Source organism: Amphiura filiformis, chromosome 1 (genome assembly GCF_039555335.1).
Source record: "Amphiura filiformis chromosome 1, Afil_fr2py, whole genome shotgun sequence".
NCBI classification, from domain to species: domain Eukaryota; kingdom Metazoa; phylum Echinodermata; class Ophiuroidea; order Amphilepidida; family Amphiuridae; genus Amphiura; species Amphiura filiformis.
In genome coordinates this window covers 29,724,365-29,747,854 of record NC_092628.1, presented here as the reverse complement: position 1 = coordinate 29,747,854, position 23,490 = coordinate 29,724,365, and the positions used below count along the sequence as shown (strand labels likewise).

General features: G+C 37.2%; 1 protein-coding gene and 1 long non-coding RNA gene across 2 annotated transcripts in view; both read right to left on the bottom strand.

The window, feature by feature from the left end:
- The window catches only part of LOC140141472 (uncharacterized), a 262,118-nt gene extending 239,735 nt beyond the window's left edge, over positions 1-22,383 (bottom strand). The window contains exon 1 of the long non-coding RNA XR_011857424.1: positions 22,156-22,383. This is a non-coding gene — a long non-coding RNA (uncharacterized lncRNA). The remainder of the gene's footprint in view (positions 1-22,155) is intronic.
- On the bottom strand, positions 11,285-19,859 carry LOC140140884 (organic solute transporter subunit alpha-like). The gene is made up of 8 exons (XM_072162671.1): positions 19,709-19,859; positions 18,661-18,862; positions 15,390-15,559; positions 14,179-14,252; positions 13,620-13,784; positions 13,025-13,133; positions 12,128-12,380; positions 11,285-11,513 (listed from the first exon to the last, which is right to left on the bottom strand). Exons 2-8 carry the CDS (start codon positions 18,737-18,739, stop codon positions 11,428-11,430), a joined length of 936 nt encoding a protein of 311 aa, XP_072018772.1. The 5' UTR covers positions 18,740-18,862; positions 19,709-19,859; the 3' UTR covers positions 11,285-11,427.
- Positions 22,384-23,490: the final 1,107 nt, after the last annotated feature.

Genomic DNA, 23,490 nt, shown 5'->3' with positions numbered 1-23,490 from the left:
TGCTAATTTTACATTGGAAAAAAAAACAAACAAAAAAACACCTCCCTCCCTCATCAATTCATGAAAATCCTCTGGACGAGAACCAAAACATTAATTTTATACGGCCTAAAGGGGCTAAATGTATAAGATTACTTTTAAATCTATAATTACAATCCTAAGGATGTATTTTTAAAATTATATCCTTGTAATTTAGAGTGCACTGTAACCGTTAAGTTAGTCAAAAAAGGGTCTGGTCTTTATTCAACTAACTAAAAATTAGTCATACAAGATGATATAATTTTTTATTCAAGAAAAATAATGCTGAAATTCTGTATTTATAATGCTAAATGCTAATTGAATGACTATTATTAAATTAAATGACTAAATCAGATTTTCGATAAATAAATTAATCAATTAAATGACTAATTAAATCGCGAAGTCACAAATTCGTCATTAATCATGCAATTTCTTATTCTTTGAGTATTGAATATTATAAGTCATATGCCTATAATAGGCTATGTTAAAATGATGTAAATTAATGTGAAATGATATAGTATTGTTCTTTAATCATTATAAATACATAATTTCAGTATCATTTTTCTTGAATAAAAAAATTATATCTTGTTTGACTAATTATTTTTAGTTAGTCAAATAAGATCTTTTTTTTTGACAAACTTACGTTTACAGTGTGTAGGCTATCTCTTTCAAAATTAGTACACTCAAACTTCTCAGTCGTAATTTTTGGTTAATTGATGAAATAAAATCACTACAAAGTAAAATGTATCAAAAGGGGCAAATGTAGGGAATTTTAATTTATCATGTTTACATCATTATTATAGGCCTATTATGTAGTTTACAGAGCCGCTCTGTCGACTGTGTCTTGTATTTTCATCACAGTTTCTTTCTGTCTTTCTTTCTTCTTTCTAAGTTTGTCCTCTTTCTATAACTCTTTACACTTCATTCCTTCTTGCATTTTTATTTTCATTTCTATTGTGATATTCTTTTTTCTCTTCCCTTATTTTGTAGAGCATCCGATACCGTAATTTTAAGGACGTTTCATGCAGCAGGCACGAATCGCAACTGCCGCACAATGAAGCGACTTGTAATGATTGTGACGTAACAGTTGAATGGCGCGTAATGCCGCGAGTTTTTTTAAAGCCTATGGGCGCTTGGGCGCGACAGGTATCCATGGATTCAGTAAACAAAACAAGCGCGAAATTCACTCATACCTTGTTGCGACTTTCCTCAGGTTAGTCGAAGGTAGGCTCTTTTGCCATTATTTCCACTTTGATATCTTGAATTTGATAGATGTTCTGTTTTTCAAACACTATGTAGCGACCAGCTATCGATCATACCTATCGATTACATATCATACTATAGATTTGGGTATCCTGACTACGTTTGCATCCTGAATTGGCCTAAGACGACTTTAAGAAGTCTTCCTTGGACTGATAAGGATAACTCCGTCTCGGACTCCGATGAGTTTGAAAGTGTTCGTTCTCCATCACCGGCACCCGATCGAAGTGAGAATTCGTTCGATCATAAGTCTCCGGTTCGATTCCAGGATGATTGCAACGTTCATCCCCAGATGAAATTGTCTTCCGATTCGGGTAGCAGTGATGGGTCTTCATCTCCAAGCAGTCAACGAGTCATCACAGTGAGTGATTTTCGACGGATCGTGAAGAATCACTCTTCGGGTCTCTGAAACGGAAGAAGTTTTCTTATCACCAAACTTCTCTTCTGCCTCAGAAACGTCGACGAGTTGGTGCTTCCAACGAATGGGTAAAGTTAATTTCTGGTACCGTTAATATTCCGTTTCGTTTTGTTTAGAGGACTTTGGGTCAATAACAATCCGACATAGGCCAAGACATTCTCGATATTTTACTCTTTTCAGCAAAGAGATTAAGATTAGGTTTATGGTTGAGGCAGGATTAAGGTTAGTGTTAAGTTTTTGGGGTAAGGATTACATTTTTAGGATTGGGGATAGGGTACGAATTTAGATAGGGCATTATTATTTTGTCAATCGTCGCTAAATCCTATTTTAGGGTTAGGGTTATGATTTAGGATTAAGTCTAGGGTAGTAGGGTTATGGTTAGGAGGTGAATAACAGGAAACTGGCCAGTAAACTCGTTTGACCACCAAAATTTGGCATCATGTAATTATCATGAAACTAAAACAGATCCTATTCCTAAGTGTCCGGTTCGATTGCAACGCTCATCCCCAGTAGAATTTCTTCTCACCCTCATAGCACGTGCAGATAGGTGTGTGTGCGACGTCTCGTGGTTCGGAAGTCACGTAAAGCTGTTGGTCCCGTGTTCAGGAAGAGTCAAACCTTGTGCACGTTAAATGTCAGAGCTTCCTTCCTTCCTTCCGTTAAAGTGCAGACCACATAGATATGGAATGGATAATTACACTGCGTTGGTGGCTCATGCGTGGAGCAACACGTGCAAAAATATCAGGTGCAATATGTACATGTGCGAGTAAAAAGCTGACTGTAAGATGCTACAGTTGTTGGGCCCTCAGCGCAGATTTGAAAGCGTTGACAAAATGGTTGAGGGTTGAGAAAGCTGCAGGATCACTCTCCAAGCTGATCCAGTCCCTTCTTGTTCTTGGGAAGAAGGAGTTGGAATAGGAGCATAGGCAGCTAAGTGGCAGTGTTGGCACAGAAAACGAGATGAATGACCGCTGGTTCTGGATGTTGATGGATAAGATAATTGGACCACTCGATGTCAATGAGGCCAAACCTGATTCGGTACATCATCTGGAGTCTGCTCAATCGGCGACGACAGGCAAGTGAGGGCCACTGAAGTTGTTCCATCATTGGTGTTACACTAGCAGTTCTGTCGTATATTCCTGTGACATATCTTGCTGAGCTACGCTGTACCTGTTCCAACTTGTTGGTGTTTCGTTGTGTATGAGGATCCCATGCAGTAGCCGAATACTCAAGGATGGGTCTTACAAATGTCTAATTGTTGCTGGTTTCTTTGATGTTTTTACTGCAATGGCTGAGGTTGCGACACAGAAAGGCTTTGGTGGAATTGGCTTTCTTGGATACTGCATCCACATGTGTGTTAAATCTCAGTTTGGAGTCCAGATGTAGACCAAGATATTTAGCTGACTCTACCAGTTCCAACTCGTGTCCATGGATGGTGTAAGATCTGTTGATAGGTTTATGCTTGTTTGTGATACGCAGGACCTGGCACTTGGTAGCGTTGAACTTCATGAGCCATCTAGATTCCCATTCTACAAGAACATCCAGATCGTGTTGGAGCAGTGTACTATCGTCAGGAGAAGATATGCGTCTGTACAGCAAACTCCCAGCAAACACAAAAACGTTTTAAAAACATTTTAAATAAGTTATATTTTGGCTTTTGGTTTAGGTAAAAACGTTTTAATAACATTAAATTGTCGGGTTATATAAAGGTCATGATAACGTTTTAAAACGTTTTGTATGAAAACACACTACAACAATATTTTTAAATGTTTTCAAAAAATGTTATTGTAAACTATTTTTGCAAACATTTTAGCCAAATGTTGTGTCAATACTTAAATAACATTATGTTAAAATATTTGAATCCAGCAAACACAAAAATGTTCTTAAAATGGTTTTTTCAAAACCTTTTAAGAACATTTACATGTCGGGTTATATAAAGGTCATGAAAACGTTTTTAAAACGTTATTGAAAATATTTTGGGCAAACGTTTTTCGCAAAATATATTTTCAACCCCAAAATAACATTCTGTTTAGAATGTTTTGTATCAAGTTTTCAAGAATGTTTTGAAATGTTATTAAAACGTTTTTATACCTTTTATATAACCCGACATTTAAACGTTTTCTGTAAAATATTTTTGTTTGCTGAGCAGTAGATTATCAAAAAATGTTTTTAAGGTTATGAAAACGTTTTATACTCTTAATATACCCTTAACCCGACATTTTTTTCTGACAACCTTTTATAACCTTTTGCGAATGATGTCCAAAACGTTTTGTGTTTGCTGGGCTGTCGTCGGCGAAAAGCCTGGTGCAGAGGTGGAGACGCAGTCTGGCATGTCATTGATAAATATTAGGAATAACAGGGAATATTAGGAATATTCGAAAAGAGAAGGGGTCCATTCCCGGTTCTGATATCTGCAATCAATCCTAGGTTCCAGGATCGTGCATAGGTAAATATGTGCACGTAAAGCCCATGCTCAAAAATTGAAGTACAGCACGTATATAGGATGATGAAGAAGTAGACAACCACATGGGCCAATCAGTGGTTCACAGCAGCTTAGGGACAACAAGAATGAAGGGGAGCAGTAAATCATCAGACACGAGAAATACGATGCTTATGCACTCTGATCCTGAAGGATGGTGCGCCGTTGTCAGATGTGTCTCCGACTTCAGCCGACTACTCCATATAGTAGGTTATTCCAAAACGTGAACAGCAGTGTGGATGAAGGTCCTGCCAGCAGGATGGTTCTAGAAACTGGTACTGTGAGAGCATGACAAGGCATGGAGCTGGAGCGGGTAGCTCTGCTGACTATATGGCTTTGGTAGCAGTGCCTTTAGATCTGGTGGGCACAAGCTGGTGTGCATTTTGTAGAGCTGCAGCAACTTGAAGTCTTTAATGGAGAGATGTGATGTTCAGCTCTGTAATCGCGTCCTCTTCGCTCACACCTATTATTCGAAGGGCCTTCCTCTGGATACATTCCTAAAGTGGTGGTGCTGGCACTCATCCAAGACATTGAGGCGTATTCCATCACATTGCGAACTTGGGCCTTGTAAACGGTTGCTCAGTCTCTACATCAAGTTTGTTTGCAACTCTCCTCAGTGCGCCCAGCTTCTGTCCTGCTCTGGATGAGACGTTGGAGACGTGCTTTGTCTAGGTCGGCTTGCTGTCAACTGTGACTCACAGGATCTCCACCACAGCTCCTCCTTCTCAACCAGTTTGTTGGTACCAAAACAAAAGAGCTAGCGTAGTTGGAATTCTTTGGTATTCCCATTGCCTTACATTCGATGTCTCGAAGGTCACCTTCCATCTATCTGCCCAGATCCTCATTTCTCTATAGGTCTCTGTTCAGGCTAGCAGTAACAGCTTCAGGGTTGTCTCTAGATAGATGTAATAGCTTGTAATCTCACAAAACAAGGTGGAATCATCTGCATAGAGGTAGAGTTGGTTTTCACACTCATCACCCAGGTCATCAATGAAGTCAGAGAACAAAAGTGGGCCCAATATTGACCCCTGGGGAAGTGATGCCTTGATGGAGGAAGTACTTGATGACTGGCCAGATAAGACAACTTTGATGGAATGATCTGTCAGGCAGATCCTAATCCAGGTGAGCAGTTTGTCGGATGCCCCTTTTGCCATGAGTTTCGTCCAAAGGCCATCAGGCATTATACCAGACCATGTCAAATGCCCGGGGGGGCACTTCAATATGAAATGGATATAGGTGTAGGGCTGGCACTTTCGCACTAAGGGCATTCGGTGAGAGCAAAATGTAAAAAATATGGGGTCATTGGGTGAGTCGGAGCATGATTTTTGGCATTAGGTGAGAGCAAAATGTGAAAAATATGGGGTCATTGGGTGAGAACATGACCTTTTTTTAAATGGAATCTTTGGGTGAGAACCGAAAAAGCGCCACAGAAACCTCGAAAATTGAGTAAATGGCTTCAAATTTCATGATAAATGAAAGTTGCTGTTCAAATTGGACTTGTAAGGGTCTTTGGGTGACAGATCAAATAGAAAAATATGGGGTCTTTGGGTGACAGCGATGCTGAAAAAGGGGGTCTTAACAGCCCTACATACGCGTCACCTCAGTTGGAGTGCCCCCCCGGGTCAAATGCTCCTTTGATGTCCAGTGTAATCAGGCGCACTCCGTTGTCTCTGTCCAGGAAGTTGGACCACTCTTGGGTTAGTATTGTAAGGATGTCAGCTGTGCTGTGGTGTGGCCTAAATCCAAACTGTCTATCTGATATCAATTGGTTTCCAAGGAGGTACTGAATTTGGTTCTGTACCACAGCCTCCATGACCTTGCTGATGATGCAGAGCAGAGAGATTGGGCGGTACATAGATGGATTAGACTTCGAATCTATCTTGTGAATAGGGATGACAGATGCAGTTTTCTTGGGAACCCCCCTTGGAGTAGCAAAGCTCAAACAGCCGGTTGAGTGATCTTGCAAGTTCTACGCTGCACTCCGTCAGGACTCTTGCTGGGATTTCATCAGGACCAGTAGATTTATCTGGTTGCAGATTCCTGAGAAGCTTCTTAACAGCTTTGACCTTTAAAGCTATCTTTTCCATTGAGCACGTTTCTGAATGCTGAATTTCAAGGGCAGATTCTTCTGCGCTGGCAAACTGACATTTAGCGGCAAAGGTCTGGCAAAAATTTTCAGCTTGTCTTTTGATATAGTGTATCTAGACTTTACGCCCGTCCTTCGGCACCGGTATATCAACTCTGGTGGACTTACCAGACAGGGTGTTAACAGCCCAGCAAACACAAAACGTTGTCGACATCAAAATGTTATAAAAGGTTAGGCCAAGTAAAAAATAAAACATGTTTCACGTCCGGGTTTTCGAAAAAAAAAGGAGGAAGAGGGGGCTTTTTATTTTCTATTTTTTATCGCAAAATTGGTGTAAATACCTATACTTAGAGCTGTTTTAGCGTATACAATAATGCCTGGAAAAAGGAGGAGGCCCTTTTTTATTTGTTGTTCTGAGAGTTACACCCCATCTAATGATCACAAAACCTTCCTAAAGTGTTTCTTGTATCTTAGCAAGGCTATAGAATGCATCCCAACTTCCTAGACATATTTTTTGAAAAGCTTATAACTGAATTTCAAAAAATAAAAATAAATTTGAGGAAACCTCAAAAAAGGAAGCGGGAGGGGACGTGAAACATGTTTATTTTTTTATTTGGCCTTATAAAGGATACATTAATGGTATAAAACGTTTTCATAACATTTGTTGGTAATTTACTGCACAGCAAACACAAATGTTTAACAGAAAACATTTAAATGTCGGGTTATATAAAGGGTATAAAAACGTTTTAAAAACATTCCAAAAACATTTTTAAAAACTTGGTACAAATCATTCTAAACAGAATGTTATTTTGGGGTCGAAAAAATATTTTGCAAAAAATGTTTGCCCAAAATATTCACAATAATGTTTTAAAAATGTTTTCACGACCTTTATATAACCCGACATTTAAATGTTATTAAAACGTTTTGAAAAAACATTTTAAGAACATTTCTGTGTTTGCTGGGTGCAAATATTTATGTGTTGACAAAATATTTGGCCAAAAATGTTTGCAAAAAAAGTTTACAATATGACATTTCGAAAACATTTTAAAAATATTGTTGTAGTGTGTTTTAAAACGATTTCATGACCTTTATATAACCCGACATTTTAATGTTATTTAAACGTTTTTACCTAAACCAAAACCCAAAATAAAACGTTTTAATGTTCCGCCATTTCTTGCTACTGAGGCTGCCATCCGAAAGTTCTTTCCTCAACTTGTTGTTCATGTTGTTATAGCTCCTTCGGGCCTCCTTCTCTGCATGATTGTACTGCTTTCTAGCTTTTGTAAACTTATCCTTGTTTTCCTTGGTGTTGTTCTTTTTATCTTCCGGAATAAGAGAGGCTTCTTGGTTGCTGCTCGTTTGCAGTGGTCATATCAAACCATACCTTAATCTTATCACCAGTCTTCTTGGAAACAACTTTTGCTGGTATAAAAATCACCATTGGATCACTGATATAATAGTGGTGATGTTGCTGCAAGCTTCTTCTGGATCATCAGATCGAAGTGCAAGATACCAGTCTGCAGATACAAGGAAACCTCTCATTCCCCAGTAGTCAGATTTGCCGTACTGCCACACTTTACACGTGTGGGGTTTACCTCTGTACAGCGATAAGTTCAGTTTGACCATGGTCTGAGGTACCTTAGTCTTGCATATACTGTGCAGGTAGCATCTAGATCAGCGATGACCAAGTCAAGAATCTGGTCTTCCTGTGTATGTTCTTTGACAAATTGCGTCAGGCCAAAAGCATTGCAAATATGCATATATGCGGCGTCCAGCAGCATCTGTTGTAAGGCTGCCAAGCCATTCCATGTGGTGGACAGTCGCCAAGAAGAATTTACTATTGATTATGCGTTGAATTCAGAAAGCTTTGACAAGGTGGTGGAGTTCAGATAGCTGATGATATCACTGTGCACTAGGTGGTCTGTAGACAGCAGCAAAGAGTATTTTCTGTGACTTCATTGTTACTGAACACCACATCAGCTCCATGTCGTCTGGATCAAGAGTGTCATGAAATATGGCGATACCCTCTAGGCAATAGATGGCGATCCCTCCTTTGCTGGATTATGTAGGTCTGTCTCTACGACAGCTGAGGGACTATCCTGGTAGGCTATATCTATGCAGTCAGCAGCATCGTTCACAGTAGCATCCAGGTTTCCACGATAAACAATGATATCTTATAGTGGATGGCTTTTAGTTCATTGCGCAGATTGGACAGCTCACCTACCGTATGTTCCGTCCATTCGAGGCTTCTGTTACTTACCTAAACGAGAGAAGTTGAAGAGTGGGGGTTGCTGGCCCCCTCACCCCAGATACACACCTGGGGTGCGGTGGGGTGTGCACTAACTGACATAAAGTGAAAGCATCCTGAGATTCAGAACAGTCCGGGCGTGGCATTCAGATGGGCAGACGATACCTTTCGGCGGTCAAGGATGACGTGGTCAGTGTTTTAGGTTACACCCCTCACTACTCTGCCTCACTACCTTCGTCTCCAAGCAGTCAATGAGTCATCACAGTAACTGATTGTCGACGGATCGTGAAGAATCGCTCTTCATCTACTCTTACCACCAAACTTCTCTTCTGCCTCAGAAACGTCGGCGAGTTGCTTGTTCATTTGGGGACTTTATTACAATCAATCAGATTTAGGCCTATATACTGGGCCTATCATGTAATAAATTATTAAGAGACATTCTTGATATTGTACTCTTTTCAGTAAAGAGATTTACATAGATTAGGTTTAGGGTTGAGGCAGGATTGAGGCTAGGTGGTAATTAGTGGGACAAATTTGCAATGTTTGCCCCCCTCCTCACCATATAGGAAATTTCACCCGGTACGCCAATGATCATGACTTTTATATAGGACTAAAATTATTTCATTCTGACTCATTACCTAAACCCAATAGAATACAAGAGGATAGCTTTCTTGAGTATAGTCTGCTTTCTTTACTAACACATCTACATTCTGGTAAATTCATTCATTCATTCAAATTTTATTTCCATAAAAATCAAAGACATTACATAAAAAAATATATATAAACACGGTACATATGGAGGAAAAGGCTGGAAGACCAAAAAGGTCTGAAAGTTAGCCTTTCCCTGAAATCAAATGAAATTAACCAAATAAATCAACATCACATAACATAGCCAAAAGACAAGGTAAGGGGAGGGGGGATGCTCATGGAAATAATTCGCACGTCTGGATGTTATTAATTACTCTTTCCTCAGTAAAAAGCCAAATTACGAAATTATCCAATTTTGCAGTAATTTTGTGTAAAATTTGTTGATTTTGCCCCCCACTGGATGGTGAATGACATTACAAGAGAAAACTCGAATAACGGGAGAACATTTTTAGGAACAAGTTTTATTCATGTACTGGAATGAGTATCGAGGGTTAGAGCCAGAAAATTTCAACTCACAATCACATGCTCCCACAAAATGAGCATAAAGTCGCCAGGGCTCTATAGAAGATACACGTGACAAAATTCAATAGAAACAAGACATTCTGGAGGAAACATTGATTTTTGGAGAAGTAAGGAGCCATCCTAACATGTTTGGTATGATTTTAAATGGTATAAAATAAGTATTTCAAATCTGGAATAACTCAGAAAAATGATTTTGTCAACTTTATGCTCATTTTGTGAGAGCTGGTCATGGTGAGTTGACTTATCAATCAACTTACGGACCCGTCAGCATGTCTATACATTACAAACAATTATTATTTATTAAAAAATATTATTTCGGTAAAGCCTAATGTAAATTCATTCACAATATTTCCAGGTATGCACTACTTATCTTAAAAACGAAAGAAAACTTGACATACATGGCTAAACTTAATATGCATAGACCGCTGTGGGCGCCGGGTCACCCCCTACACCCATCCACCCCACCCCACCACGCCTTCATCAACGAAAGGTGGTCCATGCAATCATCTCCTTGGTACACAAATGAGTGTGGTTCAGTGGCGGCGCCACGGGGGAAAAATGCCCTCCAGTCAGAACTCTTGCCCCCTGTTGCCCCCCCCCCAGAAAAAGCAAAAATTACGAAAATTTCCACTTTTTGCGGTAATTTTGCGCAAATTTTGTTGATTTTGCCCCCCCTGAAATTCACTTTGCCCCCCTAATGCCCCCCCGAAAAAAAAAATTCCTGGCGCCGCCACTGGTGTGGTTATGACCAAATTCACTTCATATTCGGCCATTTTAGTTTCATAAATTACACATTCATGCCCAATGTTCAAGCTCAATATTATATTTGACATTTAGCTTCAAAGTGACAAATTTTAGTTCCAGGAAAGTACAGGGTGTGTCAAAATGATTGGTACCCATCAGCTTTGTCGTCTAATAAACCGCTTGCTTGCTTCTCCAAATTCAACATTAGATCCTCTTGAAATGACTACAACTTATGCTCACTGGTTATTGATGGGTACCAATTATTTTGATACACCCAGTATTCCTGCGATCGAAAGATGCTCCATTGACTCTGCTCTCTCCCCCATAGGTAATACCAATCTAAGCATTGAAACTTATTTTTTATGCTCATGTGATCTGGACATTGGCGTAGCCAGTTGGGGCCCGGGAGGCGGTGCCCCCACTACCCCACCTCGCTCATCATGGCCGTCGGTAGGCCCCTACACGACGGGTTTTTGATGAAACAAAAATCGGCTCAAAAATAGACCATTTTGTGAGGACTGCATGTGTGGAGCGGGGTCTGAAGAAACAAAGTATACGTGGTGCTCAATTCTGGGATGTGAATCTTTTAAAACTATTTGCCTGTTAACAGTTGGCACATGGAAGAATATTGCTATATGAACACGCGTTGAAAAATGCTTGGAAAACCTTTGCTCCGAGTCTTAGAAATCATGCATTTAGTTGCTAAAATGATTTTATTGGTTTTAAAGTCCATAACCAAAGTTGAAACCCCGGGGTTGAAACCTCCTCTGCCTCTCTCCTTTGAAGTGTGAAGCGCTCTGTCCCCATTTGCCCTTATATTTCGCAAGATAGTCCATAATCATGATAATTGTGCGACTAGCTCTATAAAGTCATGCTTCTTAATTTATCCGCCTCTTTTTGATCAATTTCCGACTTGTTTGATATCATTCGCTGAATTTCAGAAGGCTGGTATTTCATTGGTATAATATTGTCACGTGGTATGTCAGGTGAGAAGGTTGCATAGCCAATCACGTTGCCATCTTCTCGGCGGTAATATTTGAGTACAAAGGGAATAATATGCAAGCATCGATGATGAGCATCAGACATTGCCACTCTGTAGAGGAGGAAAACGAAAACAAAAACAAATAATCAAAACGAAAATACGTTAAATTAACCTCAAAACCGGTCAATGCATAAACCATGCCCGTTGAAACATTGTTTCCTGAATTCCCGCCATGCACCATGAAATCCTCTATGGTATTTCTGTTTATTTGAATCTTGTTCTTCAGTTTAATTTAAATAATAAAACCTATAAAACAATTATTTTCAAAATGGAGTCTTCTGACATGACATAAAAATCCATACAAGATCCGTTTCAGAGGTGCGGGCTACAAGGTCCACTTTTGCTACATTTTCCAATGAAAAGGTCCAAAAGTGGGAGAAAATGTGACAAAAGATCCATATTTTGGTGACAAGATGTTCAAAAAGTTCAAAGTGGTCAATCTTAGGGGGTTTAGGTCCACTTTTTATATTATGCACAAGCGCATTTTTCACTGTAAGAGTCCACTGTTTGGAAATCCGCCCCCCCCCCCAATAAAATCCTCCGTACGGGCATGCTAATAGTATAGTCACTGAACAATGTACCCTATTTGACCTGGTAAATATGAAATATGATCTTCATGTATGGCGTTGTCTTTTTAAAAGACAGTTCTTGTTATAAATACTTACGATTTGCTCTCACTGGAAGCGGGAAAGGTATTTTACATCCCAGGATTCTAAAAGAAGCAAACAAACCCAGCAAAGCACTTTGCAAATTATCAATAATCAGCCCTAGTTTAACGAGCCAAAATTTAGGACCGATATTGTAGCCCTGAAGTTCCTCTCTGGACGCCTGGTATAACATGGTTAGGACCGTCATGGCTGTAAGTGTGGAGACGATCATGATGAGATTGATAATTAAAAACGGAGTGTCATTTTCAACCTGAGGAGATAAAAGAGGACCGTAAATTTCAGTGATGAGTGTGTCAATCATTGCTTTGTGGTTAGTTTGCAACAAAAAACAAAACAAAAACAAAAAAACATTTGAAGTACATGCAATGGGCCAGTTTAAAATTTTGATTTGGTTTTTGAGCAATGAACATTCTCGCTCCGGCCGATGATACGGTCACCCATCGAGGTTCTTCATTTGCCTTGTCATGAGAACCCTTAATGAAAAATGACCCTAAATGTTATTTATCCTGCCCTCAATAGTTCTGAAAATGAACCATATTTGGGCACTCTATGTACTCTTTTGTGATCCATAATTCTAATTAATCTGTAATAGTTCTTCAAGCGTGTGCAGAAATCCTTTTCGAGGGTTCCAAGTGCAAGAGTTCTCCCTGGACCTGGAGGACACTTAACTTTAGGACTCTTTTTTTTTCTAAGAGTGATAGATTATATATTCTTTATCTTCAAATCTATTTGTCACTTCTCTTTCCATATGGGCCAGCATAATTTTATAGCTTTTTCAGCCTGGCCTGAGCATTTTGTTTGAGAATGGTCCCATCAGGGCCCAAGTGTTTCTCCCGGGTGTTTCTCCACACAGAGCGACATTTTAAAATATGTCATGGGCCATTCGCAACTTACATTTCCTGGCGTCAAGCCATCAAGCCATAATATAGCTAACACAAACATCATCAGTGGACGAACGAAGGCAACCTGTAAAGCAAACACTTTCAACCAACGAAAACTCCGCCTAAAATAAAAGAAGATAAATATTTATAGAATGAACGGAATCCAGATTTATATTACCCTGTTTAAAGCATGCATAATGTATGATTTCATCAAAAAATTATAATATGTATAGTAACAACTGCCAAGTTTTCTGATAATTTTAAGCTGAGGTAAAATTCGAAAAACCACTTCGCCGCTTAACTTTGGAGCTCTGGCGAATAAAACTGTATTATAAAAGCTCTATTTTACTGTAATCAAAGCACTCCATGCTTAGTCTTTCACATGGTATTTTAGTACACCACTAGCCATTACAATCATGCGAAAACTAGAAATTCTAGAAAAATTGAGGGCATCGATGTGGAGCGAATCACACATCATATCAAGCAAAAGTACTGTGCGTCCATTTTTTCTTTTTATACAAGAACTAAAGAAAAACTATACATTTTATGTTAATATGATATTTACATCCTAGCATATTCTTGTAACCTATTTTGTGAGCATTGAATACCTTGTGAGTCTTTTCTGTGGAAGACAACGGAAGCAGGCCAGGAGAGGTGCTGCTGCCAATGGAAACATGATCTTCTCGGATTTAAGTCTGTCCATCATAGCTCGATGCCCACCGAAATAATCACATACTAACACGAAGAATTTGAATAGCACCAGGGTATAATACCTTGAAAAAAACAAACATATTTAATGAGCTGACATTATTTTTTGGCAAATGTGCATAATTTGTTACAACGTGTGAAGCCCCCTCGGCACCACCCCCCCCCCACACACACACACCCCCACCCCTACCAAACACCCTCCCCTCCCCGCACCACAATGCACAATGTTTCCAGTGTATGTTTGCTTGTGTTATTAATCGTGTGGCACAGATGTTTATACATGCATGGAGCACCCGGATCGGGTAAAACAACAATACTAGCACAATTTGTATCCGGTATTATATTCAGACAAAATAACAAGATATAACATACGCGCATGCTTCACGAAAATTCAAAAACTGTGAAAATTTGAACCATGCATGCGTATTAATTTGGATTAGATTGAACGTTTCTACTCACAAACTTATAAGAATATTACAAAATGGCGCTGCGTTAGGTATGTACAATCCAGGTAAGGATATGACAGCAAACATCTGAAAAAAAGGGCAATTAAGAGAACATGATTTTAATCATATTGAAATAGATTTCTACTAGTTGCAGATCTAGATGATAAATTTACATTTTTGAAATAAATATACTGACATTATTATAACGTTCCTCGCTTGTTCAGATGGAGGCCCCGGATGGAGGCTTCAAGTTTAAGATACCACATCACAGTTTCAACCCACACGGTTTCAACCGAAACCTATGTATATATATATACGAACTTATACACTAAATGATGTAGTATTATTTTGAAAAAACAACTTTCATAAAATCGAATTAATTTTTTGATTGACAAATCCAAAATTAGTCACTGTTTTTAGACTTTCGCCATCTTGGCAGATGATTTCTTCCAGCGCTTTTCGCATTCCTCGGTTCTTTTAGGTACTAATGGTGGATAGTAACATCCAATGTCACGATTGTGGGATGGCTTTTACGACGGGAGTTCATAACAATTAGTGGGTAATAGCCTTCAAACAAGTTTGGAACTGTCTGGAAATGTATTATTGATGCTGGGTTTTTTTTTGGGGTTTTTTTTTTTGGTTTTTTTAAATACTATATTTATATTGTTATATTTATTATAAAATGTGTGTGGTAGAGTACAATCCATTTGTTACTATTTTATAATCTTCACTATGGCACAAGGACCACAATGGAAAAAGTGTACTCTATATGTAAAGTGGATCCCATTGGTCATTCTGAAGAAGTCATGAACCAAAGCTAATCAAGATGGCGAAAGCAGCGATTAATAATATCCTGGGTTTGCCAATCAAAAATCAATGCGATTTTATTTTAGAATAATCAAATGCATCTTTAAACTTTCATAACTTTTTGATAATTTAATCTATAAAATTAGATTCCCTTTTTTCAAGGAAATCAAAAGCAAAAAACATACCATAAAACCTCGTCAGCACGCATATATTGTGTTTTTGATGAAAGCAAAATTAATACCACACAGCCGAAAATATGCCAATACAATAATACTTGTTTGTAGAAACTTGTATCGGTTATCTATTTGCTCAAACTCCTTAATGTTAGGCCTATAATTCTGTCGATGGGTGGCGCCTAGCTTTCACCAAAAGCACTATTTATGCTTGTAGACGAGGTTTTACGGTATAACATCTTACAGGATATATAGACACCATCCATAGGATATTCATTCGATGATTGGGTACCGAAGAACGAGGTAGTTTTCTCCCAATAAAGTATACTGTTTCAAAGAAAAGTCCTAACAGGACACATGTTGCTATGGTAACTATAATATACACGGCGAGAGTCACTGGGTAATTGGGCAAATCTGTTGGAAAATTGATAAGTGAGGAACATGGTTAAAGCATTATGGTTAAGGGTAGACGAGGTATTGTTGGTCGAAGCAACCTAAAAATCGATTTTCATTACCTAGATCAATATATTATTGAAAATTAGCACCTTGATGTTTTGCAAAATTTCATTCTTCAAATCGTATACTTTGCAAAATTGCTTAATTTATTGTTGTTAATGAGTTGTGTACGTTTTAAAAAAGTGTTGTTGTTTCAGCCCTCTTTACAACGTAACTCAAGAACCGCAGCCCCTATAAAAGTATAGCTGTGATATTTTAATTCTTCTACACGCTCGCTATAATTGAGCAATGCAGTTTTTGCCAAAGCTCACTACCATTCGTAAGATGCTGCGAACTACCAAATCACAACAGTTTAAAATAATTCATAACCTTCAGGTTATTAATTATTTTAAAGGTGCTGCTGGTTCTTGAGTTATGTTTAAATTGCTCAAGGGCTTAACAATATATTTTTAGGTGTAAAACGAGTTATGTTATAAGGGCATATAACATAAACAACAATAATTAACAAGTTTGCAAAGTATACGATTTGTAGAATGAACTTTTGCAAACCATCAAGGTGTTAATTTTTAATAATATATTGATCTAGATAGTGAAAATCCATTTTTAGGTTGCTTCGACCAACAATACCTCGTCTACCCTTAAAGCAGTAATTGTCGCAAATGACGTAAGAATTTGTATGAAAAAATACTGCATTGATTTGTTGACAAACATTACGTTTCACTACCTGGAGAGAATGATAAAAAATTGAATTCCCTCCTGATGTTCGTATCTGTCAATGAGTTGACCAGATCACAAGGATGTCATTATAGCTAGAGGCAGTATATATAACACAAATGGGTCAATGAGTTACATAAAAATGACCGTGTGTGGTATTTGGTTCCCAAGAAGTGAGTTTTGCCTGAGGAAATTTGTGGTTAAATCCCTTACTACAAGAGTTATTACCGTCGATTTGGTTGAAAAAGGGGATGAGACATGATCAAATCTCTCCAGGTAACTAAACGTAATGGAAAACATTAGTGTATGTTTTGAGTATAAAAACGCGCATTTCCAGGTGACAATATTATTGAATAATTATGACTTTTAATTAATATTATTATAGAAAGCGAATGTGTGAATAAATATGTGACGTGTCATGTCAAAAGGAGACACTTTTGGGCAGGTTATACATTTTGAGGTTTTTACATATCTGAAATACTGTATAGAGATATTTTGCTCCACAGCATCGTTTTCCCCCAATGAAATCGGACATTCCTAAGCGAAGATATTAAGTTCGTAAGTTATGGTATTATAAAATTGGAAATTGAGATATCGGCCATTAAAAATATTATTGACAATGTTGATAGTAGGAATTACCTTGAAAAATGTCTCTAAAAATACAAGATGCCAGTTATATTCCGGTCTGAAACTATCCGACAATATTTTAAACATTAATAACATCACAAATTCGCAACAAACCCAAATTGTGAAAAAATCACCCTCGGGCAGATTTTTGGCTATTTCTCCATTTACGATCCTGCCCAAAAGTGTCTCCTTTTGACATGACACGTCACATATGTGTGTCGAACTGTCGGTGTGGCTGTGTAAGTTGTGTGTAAAAAGGTTACACAATAAACCTACTTACAACTAGGCCTATATAAAAACAGGAAATATTGACATAATGGTTTGCCTACGTAATGCATAGATAGATACGGAAGTATACCGCTGTAGATAACATGTTGGAATTCAGTATACACATTGTGGTTTGTGGCTCCCTTTTGAAAGAGACAATTCACAAACTTAAAAGAGAATTATAACCAAGGAACTTTTAACCACGTAAATTTTTCCCTTAACATAATGTATGAAATAAGAAATACGTTTGGGGCATTATAGAATGATGTCCAAGGAAACACAAAAATGTTTTTATAAACGTTATAAACGTGTTATAGGCAAACGTTTAAAAACATTTAAATGTTGATATGTGCCATGTTCTATTAATGTCCAAATAACGACCTCAAATTCATGGACGCTTTTATTTAATTTTTCAACATTGACAGGGGCCATTTTCCAATTCTAGCCATTTTATAGACTACCCCGTAGTCCACTTGCCCATTGTGCATACTCTGGATATTGTATTTAAGCTTAAAACTCTGATTTAATTAATGTGTGCACAATTGATAGATTTTCACATCTGATCTTTTCAGTCACCCTACTCCCTCTCTTTGTTAGCTTCCCAAGTAAGAATTTTCGGGGTTCGCTATCAATAAACTGGTAGATTCCAAAATCAGAATTGTTCAGTATTAAAGTGAGCCATTATAATTATGGAAGATAATGTTGCATTCAATTACTTTTATTGTCACTAATCATCTGATATTCTTAATTCCTTATGACCATTTTACTATTGAATACTTTAATTTTAATAAACATCAGTATAATTTTGAGTTCAACGAAATGGGTTCATCATGACTAATAATAACATATTTTTAATAAAATTCGACTATAGCATAGTCTAGCCATTTTACGGGAAAAAAACCTGCAATTTCCTTCTTAATAGTTATACATTTGTCTCAAGAAATGAGAAACCAGCCAAGGAAACCAATAATCACATTTATATTTCCACAGATCATAATGTATAAAAACGGAAGTTTTAGACATTTTTCCCCTCTTAAGAAAAATTATACACATGGAGTAATAAATGACACCCTGATATTAATTTAGCCCATGGTCCGTATGCATAAAACAAGTTAGACCAGGTCTAAGTTAGACCAGGTCTAACTTAGACCTGGTCTAACTATGGAGGTTATAGTGCACTGATGTATCCCTTCAATTATTTATTTTCCGCCTTTATTCCTAGCAAAGTCCAAAAATTAATTAAAGTGCATCCATCTAATTAATATGTAGTTGCCCTTAACAGGATCTATAATATAGAATATGGTATGTAAATATATACTAAAAAGTTCCTACCATATAGTTCTAATCGCCATATAGTTAGACCAGGTTTAAAGTTAGACCTGTACTTAATAGTTTTTGGGACCTCCGTTACAGAATCCGTGAATATTTAATGAAAACGTGATGGTACTTACCACTGAGAAGTTCCCCCGCAGTTGGCCTTAAATTCATATAGCACTCTGGCACCATACTCTGGTTCTCAACGCCCGACATTTTTTTTCAAGTCTGATAAAGTGTTATTTTAAAACTTTTAGATCTGCTGTGACTGCAAGTTTATCCCCTGATCATGTCCACTTTTTCAGCTCCATGCAGAATAGTTGCATATTAATGTATAAGCTGGAAGACAAAATGAAATTGAATATGGATTTGACGTTTATCAGCATCCAGACAGTCCATTTGTAGAATAATCCCTACTCATATATTCAAATAGACGGGTGAAATAGCATCGTTACTACAATAAATGTAAATATGCATGGTAGAAAAGTTTGTTGATTCTGCCACGGTATTTTTTATCATAGGAAAAAGATACAACTAAAATGGCTGCTCTGTGCCTTTTGCCGGGTTTGCAATCCGATTATACACTGCAAAAACAGTATTTAGAAAGTGAAGGCAAGAATATATAAACGGTATGTTTAGAATATGGATGTCAGATGTTTAGAAAGTGAACATCATCACTGACCAATGTTCAGAAACTGGGCACATGATATTTAGCTTCTAAACGTGTTTACAAAGTGAAGGCAAAATTGTGTTCAGAAAAGTGTTAAAATTTCTAAATACTGTTTTTGCAGTGCAATAAACTGATCATATTTTACATTCTTCATGATCTGTGCCCTCCTTTTCTGAGATAACACTATTCATTCTGTTCAACAGTGTGCGAACCACGCCCAACTTATGATGAATAGGGTGGTGGGAAGCAACTGGTCTCTGTGTGTGTGGCTTTTCTGTAGACCAGAAGCTTTAATAACCGAACCATCAGAAACGTATAGATCCTTCTTGCTCTTTTTCGTATGTAAATTTGATACTGTCCGCGGGGTCCATGGTTTGATTGATATGCGTAGTGAGATTTCCCACTTGATCTTCCTTTACAATTTCTAAAATGTCGTCCACGTAACATTTCCAAAGCCGGGGTTTTGCAAAGGCACATCAGAGCAGCTATTACAAACAAGACTGTACTATACTTACAAATTTAGATAGTAGATAATTCAACAGGCGCAGATGTTAAAGATAACATATATCCATCCCATAGACTTTGGTCCATTTGTGTATACCACTGCTGTCACATCCACCGGTCTTCTTCTAGAGCTCTCGAAGTAGTGAATAAAGAACACTGTACAGTTTGCAATTGAATAATCTTCTAAAGAAAGAGAAGTTTTTGTATAAACGCCTAAGCTATATATTTACTCTTATCCGGAAGAATGACCAAAGTATCAATACAATAGAATAACACTCAGACAGAAAGTTAAGTACCGTAATAAATGTCGATACATTACTGACCCACTTATTGTTACCTTTTGCCTACACATGTATAGGAAAAGGCAAACATGATGATAAACCTAAACTGAACTTTAACCACATAATACGTGTCTCTTGTTGACTCTGTGGAAAGAATTACTGATATCCCATAATGCATAGCACGCAATCTGATTTGAAACAGTTAAAAGCTTTTTTTACCATTTTACCAGTGCCATGTGTAAGCCAATTAGCTGCTTGGCGATATCGTTTTGGTTTTTTTTTTCATTCTTTGAACCACTATATTTCGGCAAAGAACAGTTGAAGAGAAAAAATTGCCAAAACATTACAATTTTGTATCCAAATGGGGCAGATTTGTAACTTGTGTTCACTTCAAAATTTATTTAAGATATAGACTTGTGTACAAAACCAATGCATTTTTAGATCTTAAATTTTTTGGATACAAAATTGTAACTTTTTGGTAATTTTGTTCCATTTTTTTTAACCACAAATGATAAATATTAAAAAATGCAAAAACAAAACACAAAACAAACACTTTTTTAAGATTTAGTGTTTCGGGCAGGAAATCGCGGATTTTTGCGTGTTTGGAAAATCGAGGTGCGTTTTTTGGCCTCCAAAATTTCCTAGCAGCCCCAAGTAAACCTATATAAACGATTCAAATTTGACCGTTACACAAAATTGGATCAAAGTTTATTAGTAAAAAACTAAGTATCTTTTAAGGCCTCACCATGCAGCAACATCAAAGAAGGTTAAAAAGGAAGTATAGGGAAAAATGCAAATTTGCATAACCTAAAACAATGAATGGACTTTTTTTTTATAAGCATGGCTCAAATTTCAATATCCATCATAATTATAGTCGACCTATCTCCGATGTACTAGTACAGTTCTTGAGTTATAGGCAATGATTAAAAAGTCATATTTTTTGGCTCCACATGGGTAAAAAAATACAAAAATTATCAAATTTTGATCAAAGTAGTCTCTATTGTTCCACTTTGAACAAACAAAGAATAGTTTGCCATATCTACAGGTGTGCTTTTTATATAGTTAAATCTCAAAATAGAGACGGTTAAACATTATTCAATCGGCTTTTATTTTTAATCACTGTTACCCAGTGTTCTTGTCTCATATCCCTGGTTAAGGCGACGCGACATTTTGTTAGTCGAAGCAACCAAAAAAAAAAAATCGATTTTCATTGTCTAAATCAATATATTATTGAAAAATAACACTTTAATGTTTTGCAAAAGTCCATTCTATAAATCATATACTTGCTTGATTTATTGTTGTTAATGAGTTATGTACGTTTTACAAAAGTGTTATTGTTTCAGCCCTCTTTACACCATAACTCAAGAACCACATGACGTACAAAAATATATGTGATATTTGAATTTTTCTACACACTCGCTATGAAATGATCAATGCAATTTTCGTCAAAGCTTACTACCATTCGCAAGATGCTGTGAACTGCCAAATCGATCCCTGATTTGCGTTTTGCATTCTGGGAAGCTTGTCAATCATTGTGTTGAATTAGTAACAAGCTGCTTCAGATTGGCAGTGTAATATAAATAATGATTATTTGGATTCTTCAATGCGTTGGTTTTTAAAACCCGACCTGAAACAATATTTTCCCCATAAATTACAGCCAAGTCATTTCATTTTTCATTCACCTAGTAATGATACATTTTGTAGTCTAAAAAAAAAAGAGTGCCTAAAAATTAATGACAATGCTCTGACAGTCTTGTTCTAAAGTTCGACTTCTAAATAATAATTTCATTAGGCTGCGTTCACATAGAAGTATACTATTCGGGTATACGGTGCACGTTTTGCAGGTACACGCGTATATAGTTAAATCGAGCAAGGCAATTTCATAGTACCGGGTCACATAAGGCTACGATCGCATAGAAGTATACTATTCGGGTATACAATGCACGTTTTGCAGGTGCACGCGTATAGATTAAATCGAGCAAGGTAATTTCATAGTACCGGGTCACATAAGAGCTATTCGAAAAGGCCGTATACCTGCGTATAGTATGGGAGGCAATAGTATAGTGGGAATCGCGCGTGTTCGATTTTAGTGCAGCGTATACCGTCCAAATTTTAAAAACCTAAACCATATGTGGGCAAATTCATTTTTTTAATAGATGCACTATCTAATTCTGCACATTATGACACCTCATTGAATGCAATGTGAACTCAAGAAGTAAAGTTACAAGCATTTGATAAGACGAAGAAAATGGGTAAACTGACATACTCGTATTCGCTATACGAAATACGCTCATTCGATCAGGCTGAGTTCACATAGTATACTCCTATATGAACTCAGCCTGAACGAATGAGCGTATTTCGTATAGCGAATACCGTATACCGTATACTTCTATGTGAACTCAGCCTTAGGCCTTTACCCCGACAAATCGTTTGTTACAGCGACATATCCTGACACTTATGTAAATCACACCCGGGATCACACCAAGAGTTTTGACAACATTATTTTATCACGTTCAATCAAACTTTATTTTCATCCAATCACGTCATTTACACAATGTCACTGATTTAAAAGACAAAATGTTACATAATAACGCTCTGAATCACAGGCTGACCCGTCATATTGTATATACAAGTACAATGTTAAGGGGGTACTACACCCCTACCCAATTTTGTGCCTATTTTAAATTTGCAGTTTTCTCCAAAATTATAGCGCATTGGGGACACGTAAGATATGTATATTATAGGGGTAAGGACTACAACTACTGCACTGGATCGAAATTTTATTTCAGCACAGACAACAGTTTTGGAGTTACAGTCAAAAATGAGGGAAAACCAATATTTGATCAATAAATCAATAATTACTTGCTTTGAGTTGCTGAATTTTCAGTACAGTATATTCCTTGCCCCTATAATATACATTTCTAACTTGTCACCAATGTGTTATCATTTTTTAGAAAAATGCAAAAATGTCAGGGGTGTAGTACCCCCTTAACTAATTTATATTATACATTATCCATGTATCCATTTTCAATTTCAATGACTGTACATGTACTTCCTTTCACATTAATATGATCATCAATTAACGCTTGATCGGTGCAATTGCTAATTAAACATGTTAATTAAACATGCATGTTTGAATACATTTGTACAAAAGACACAATTTTTATTTGCGTGTATATATGCTTATCAAGATAAATATATTCATTATCACATTTTAACAGCAACAATACTTGTAAAAAATAATTTAATGCATTATCTGATTTGGCCTAAAAAGGGTTTTGTCTCAACTTCCTTTAGCATGTTAAGCAAAAAGCCCATAGTGATACGCGGTTTTGGTGCGTCTTGTTTGTTTATTGTTATGCCAACAACTGCATTTTGGACCCCTTTTTTGCCGCTTCGCGGCCAAATTTGTTTTAAATAGACATCAAAAAAGAAAACAAACTCAGACTATTACTATTAGTAAAAACCATTAGTTTAAAACATCCGCTAAGTCTTGGTTTTAATTTATGTTA